We start from the raw sequence: 6,000 nt of genomic DNA on the forward strand, positions 1-6,000 counted from the left end.
CAAAAGTACACGTTAGATACAGCACCTTCTCATTTACAGAAGCAAAGGGAAAAATGGGAAAGTAAGAGCAAAGTGAAAAAACCACATTTGTTCAACGCTATCAACTCTTGTGTCTTACCTTCCTATGGGTCCCAGATCTCCCGAGTCCTGGCTGCCTGCATCACTGGGTGTGCTCACTGATTTCGAAGAGGGAGACATAGGGGTTGGGACTAAATAATGAAAATAACAGGTATCCCATGTTAACACATGCAGCGACTGCACTGATGAAGAGCAGTGTCAGACAAATCAAAACCAATGGACCAAAATGATAGTGGATGAATGAGTAGGAGAGTTTGAAATGGTGAAAGCAAATAAGGAAGGAAAGAAAAAGAAAAGGAAGAGAGTCAAGTGAATTTTAAGTCTTTTGGAAGTGTTAAAACTGACATGAATTTAGACAGGACTGAAAGCCCAATGGGAGTCTACAGCTAATCAATGGAGGAGATATCTGTGGAAGTAAAATGGCACTTGTTTTCTTGGGTATAGTTTAAAGTTGACTTGCAAAAGATTTTAAAAGTATGAAGAAATATCAGGGGCTTGTCTTGTCAAAAAACTAAGTGAACTCTTCTGGTAAAGTCAAGTAGCCAATAGAACAAGCATATTTTACAAATTTTTAATTTAAATCAAAAGCCAGTGTCTATTAGATATGGTCTAAGGCTGCAGTGTGGATATGACATCAAAAATAGAAGCTAAATAAGGAAGTCCAGCTAAGTTAAAATCATTTCCCAAAGATGGTGAGAATACATATTAGTTTGCTCAGCAATCTTGTTTTCTTAAGTAATTTAGGTCATATAAAGTTTCCATTTTGGGTGGGACATGATTTCAACGCTCAAGGAAAATTTTCCCTTGGTTCAGATGCTATTTGCCCAAGCTCTAGAAATGATTTTCTCTTTGGCTTGCCAGGGCTTTTGAAGCATATTTCATGCAAAGGCAGTTTTGTTTCCTGAAACAGGAAAGGAAGTTCATAGCTCAAGGTCAGCCCAAGTTAAAGCTCTTCAGCAAGGAAATAATAAATAAAAAAGGAAAAATATCCTGATTTCTTTTAAAATGGTTTCGCAAAAATATTTAAAATGCAGAGATGGCTCCAGTCAAGATTTAATGCAAGTATTCTTCAAAGCAGCCACATTGAATAAAACACAAAAAGGGGTTTTAATGCAAGAGCAAAGTTTCCCATTTGGTTTAAATCATGCGCATTTCCTTTTATAGATTTAACAGAGTAGAACTTTAAACTATTTTGTTATGCTCTATAACGTATAATGACAGACCTGTCAAGAGATTTGGATTTTCCATGCGGTCAAACATTTCACGCAGATTCTCACTAGAGACTGTCACAGAAGTGACTGCAGCATGAAAAGCAAATTCATTTTCATGACAGCCCTTTGGCAGGTTACAGGTATGTCGTGGCTGTTCATGTGTTCCATATTCACAGTGGGATCTGGGTGTCATACGTGTATGTGAAGGCAGAATTAAAGCCTCCTTTGTATATTAATTGTGAGTGTATATACAGGGAATGAAAGAGGACAAAATCCTATTGTTTAACTAAAACAAATAATCTTATATGTGAATTTTCATGTTCTTTTGATAGTATCAAACGCAAAATAATTAACTAAGGTAAGAATTGATAATATGCAACATGAATATATGTGTTTAGTTAATAATACGATAAGGAAATATATCCTCATTTTTAGATAAAAATGAGTATTTTAAATGCTAGAACATTAAAAATGTATCTGATTTTATAATACCATGATATAATTTACAAAACATATTTTATGATTCATAAAAATAACCTAACCATTATTTGTCAGACAATTCTTCTGAGAAGTGGTATGTAAAAGCTTCAGTCACTATATCATAACTTATAAAAATAGTAACTTTTCTCAATAAATGTTGGTTGATGCAAGTTATGAATTGAAATCCCAATTCAGAATGTCACAATCTACTTGCATATGCACCCAAGCATCTGTTAAGGTGCCTTCCTAAATCAAGGCTTCAGTATTTTGTCAAATTTGGAGTTTTTCCTAAATATTACAAGCAAGAATATCTAGGTGTAAAATCCTAGATTCAGCCCAAATGAATTTAGTGACAAGGCTTGGTACCTCCAGAGGGGCCAATATTTCAGCTAAAATAGTGACAGTGATTCCGGATTCAAGGGGGAGGGGAGGGGAAGGGAAGGGAAGGGAAGGGAAGGGAAGGGAAGGGAAGGGAAGGGAAGGGAAGGGAAGGGAAGGGAAGGGAAGGTCTCACTTTAGGGCCACCCAATAAGTGAGACACAAATTAACCAAGGTAACCAATATTCAGATACTATAAACTTTGCCACATGTATTTTTAAACTGAGGACTTCAGATTCTAGAACTGAAACATCAAAACCAAAAAAGAGGTCAAGCACATGAAACCAGGTCTAAAATCTACAGTAATGATCTGATGATAAGCTTTTTGCTAGTTGTGATTTGTCTTTTTATTTCCCCTCTCCAGTTTTGCTTGATTTTAAAAGAAAATCAATGGGAGTTCCCACATGACTATGCTCCTCCTTCCTTAGCAAATGCTTAATCTGAATTTTTGAAACAAAACTTGGGGCTAGCGAAGTACAGCGTTTCTAATATTATTTTATGGGTCATCAGACAGATGAGAGAGAAGATAAAACAGTCCATCAGAAAAGAAATCACTGCTGGTATGCAAAACCAACCTGCATTATGTTCACAAAAATTTCTTGAAGAAATGAAACAGATGTTTTTGGCAATGACAAGTACTCAAAATGCCATGAAGCTGGTATATGTGAATGGTATGGCAAGCATTCAAACAGAAGAGTTCACTTCACTAATACAGCCAAAAATCAAAAAAGCCAAGCATGTTTTAATAGAAGGAATGCATTCATTGCGGCAGAGCTGAATGCTTTACAGTGTGCTTCTCTTAAATACCTAGCGGTGGTTCTGGGGATATACCAATGCTCTGTAACAAAGCTTCTGTCTCTCTTCTTTTGCGGTCTAGGTCAGAATCTTCCTGAGCTGGCTCCTTCTTTTGCTGTAGATCAGCCTGAGTTAAAACAAAACAAACCAGAAAAGTTTCATTCACATATAATCAGCTCTAGCAATTAAGTGTGTGGAAAAATATTTATATGCACCACTGCTTAGGTACACTTTGAAATTCACTGAGATACGTTTGGATAATTTATAACTTAGATAATTTATACTCTATATATCAGTAACAATATTTCTCCCTGAATGCATGGGAAAACTGATCTTTGCAAGTATTTTTACAGTACACTGATGGACATCTTCTGCCTCTCACTCATCAGATGCAACTTACTCAGCTAATATAAAAGCTGACCATAGAATAACAGGTATCATTAATAAATGAATAAAAATGGCCCCTTCCTACTTACTCAAGGATCAAGAAATAAAATTCCACTGGACTTAAGTGATGTAGCTTAAGGGCCTACATTTGGTCCCAAGCATGTTAGCAATAAAAATACTTTCTCATAAACGTCAACATCTAACAGGAGCAAAGGAAAGGACTAACGTGTCTAAAATAGGATTTTGTCAGCCCTGGGCACTAACAGCCAAAACTAATGGTCCACAAGAACCCCCATCCTTCCTTAGATATCTGTATCTATTTGGAGTTCCACACATTAGCCTCCTCCCCCTCTGGTCTAGTGGGACCTAGAAACAGGAGGAGCAACATCTGCATTAGCCAGAATTCCATACATTTGGCTCATTGTTCCCCAATTTAGTAAGGTGGAAGGAAAAACCGATACCCCATCCTAGTGGTTAGAGCACTCCCTTGAACGAAACAGGCTTGCAGCCCTTCTCCCAAGCAGATGAGGGGAATGAACCCATGTTCCACTTTGCAGTCTAGTGCAGTAACCAGTAATGTAAGTAAAACAAAATGCAAGTGGTTGTGTCTATCATTTTATCCTGTCTTAAATACAGCAATCCCAGCATAGTTCTTACAGAGAATGTCTGGCAGCATCTGCCTCTATACTTTGGATCCTAAGGTTGCTTCTAAGTCGAGTGATCCTATCTAATCTCCACACAGAGAGATTTTCCTTTCTGCTGAAACCAGAGTGTGGGGCACACGGAACTCGCACAGTGCCTCGGCCTGGTGTTGATGTTGGTGCAGGCACAACAGAAAACCTTGAAGTTCAGAAGCATCCCCATGTTCTCCAGTTTGGACATGGCCAGGATGCAGAACATATTGCTTTTACAGACAACAACAAAGTTCAGGCATACTCCTGTGCTCAGCTCTTCCCATGAGCTAGCCTGAAGTATCTCACAGTACGTAGGGTTGTAGACAACTCTTCTGCACCAGTGTACATGGCTAAGCGTTAGACTTCACTCCTGGAGGCCATCAGGCATACCAGTGCACCCCATTTACGGTGCCAGTGTTAGGCACCACAGCGTAATCTGTAGAGTTGAGTGTCCTGAGTTGGATCTGGCTATCGAGGCCAACGGAAAGTTCCAATCACCACAAGATCTCCACGAGGCATAAAATCAGAGGCAGGGGACAAAGGAAAGGACTTAATAGCTTCCTTGAGCCACTAGCTTGGCTCCCTTCCCTCTAATTCATTAACAGGCTAGTAATGAACACTGGAAATGTTAACATTTAAAGTTCTGCTTACAGAGGACTCCCCTAGTGACTCCAGGAGCCTCACTGGGGGGTGTGCTGGTAATTGCACAAAAATGGCTCAAACAAAAAAAGATTAAAAAGACAGCTAAAACCGGAACGCTGATTTCTTGGATCACATCACATTTCCATGGTAATTCCATGAAATTCATGTACAATATTAAAGTGTCAGTTTAAAAGGAAACCAGTTATTAGTAAAGGATAACAGGTGCTTTAAACTATGGTAAGTGTTGACATTTGAAGGAAAGGAAACATAATCACTTAATGCTTCTCTGACTTTGCATGAAAATGAATATCCACTCCCTGTCAATTCTCACCTCTATTTCACTAAGTGACTGAATAAAAAGAAGTACAAATCCCTTAATGAAAAACCTAATGCATATTGTCAAGGACAAATAAACTAATATGTCAATCAAGCTTTAACAGAACTGAAAGATGCACCCATGCCAGAAGATGAAAATGCAATTGCAATTATGTTTTACTTTACTGGAGAATAATAATTGTAAATCTGTTACCTTAGCTAGTAATCAAACTAGTCTTCAGAGTACAAAAATACATATTTAGATTGTAATGGGTTGAAAAAAATGTAAGCCCTCTTTTTGTCTTTCCCCACTCTCCACTCCCTTTCCATTGAAGGAGAGCCCAGGAAAAAGCATTGTGGCAAATCAATTTTTCGTTCTACACACACACACGCATCATGTTGTCTAAACTGTTGTCATCTGACAGTGCGATGGTTTTAAAAGCAATTCCCTCACCACAACTTTCTTGACTAAAAATAAGCATTTTGATTTTAAGGTTAGACTGATGAGGATCTCATTCCACATGACAGATATCTTGGGGTATACAATACTGAGATGTCAAAACCTCAGCAAGCCCCTTCTGCAAGCATGAGCTATCTAAAAGGTGCTCTTGCATATTTACCTCTTTCTTCTTCCTTTCTTCCTCCTTCCGTTTCTTTTCTTCTCTTATCTGAGCCAAACGCTGCTTTTTGCGCTCAAGTTCTGCTTTTAAATCGCTTTTGTCTGACATTTTGACTCTGCTGGAAACAAAATTATGGAAACCAAGGTGAAAACAGAATTAAATGCTTTCCCTATTTACTGAAAAAAGATACTTCATTATATCAAAAATAGTGCTTCTAAAATTGCTACAAATATGTTTCTATATAAATGCTGGCCCTTGGACTACACTGACATTGTAGAAAGCAGGATATTTGTTTCACAATTTGTATTTCAGCAGCTGTGCCAGACTGTAGGACCCAGATCCACAAATGGATTTCAATTTTAAGTATGAGAACTAGATCTGCCCCACACAGCCCCATATATCTTAGACAAGTAACAATTT

General features: G+C 38.0%; 1 protein-coding gene across 7 annotated transcripts in view; it reads right to left on the reverse strand.

The window, feature by feature from the left end:
* Window positions 1-5,694, reverse strand: part of DYNC1I1 (dynein, cytoplasmic 1, intermediate chain 1) — a 180,401-nt gene extending 174,707 nt beyond the window's left edge. For 3 of the 7 annotated variants that reach the window (XM_009330499.1, XM_009330496.1, XM_009330500.1), the window contains exons 1-3: window positions 5,581-5,688; window positions 2,955-3,069; window positions 119-209 (exon numbers count right to left, since the gene is read on the reverse strand). In XM_009330499.1, the coding sequence (XP_009328774.1) occupies window positions 119-209; window positions 2,955-3,069; window positions 5,581-5,688 (314 nt within the window). Of the gene's footprint in view, window positions 1-118; window positions 261-2,954; window positions 3,070-5,580 lie in introns of all 7 variants that reach the window. The other 4 variants (XM_009330498.1, XM_009330494.1, XM_009330501.1 and 1 more) reach the window with 3 other exon arrangements.
* Window positions 5,695-6,000: the final 306 nt, after the last annotated feature.

Source organism: Pygoscelis adeliae, unplaced genomic scaffold, assembly GCF_000699105.1.
Source record: "Pygoscelis adeliae isolate BGI_AS28 unplaced genomic scaffold, ASM69910v1 Scaffold27, whole genome shotgun sequence".
NCBI classification, from domain to species: Eukaryota; Metazoa; Chordata; class Aves; order Sphenisciformes; family Spheniscidae; genus Pygoscelis; species Pygoscelis adeliae.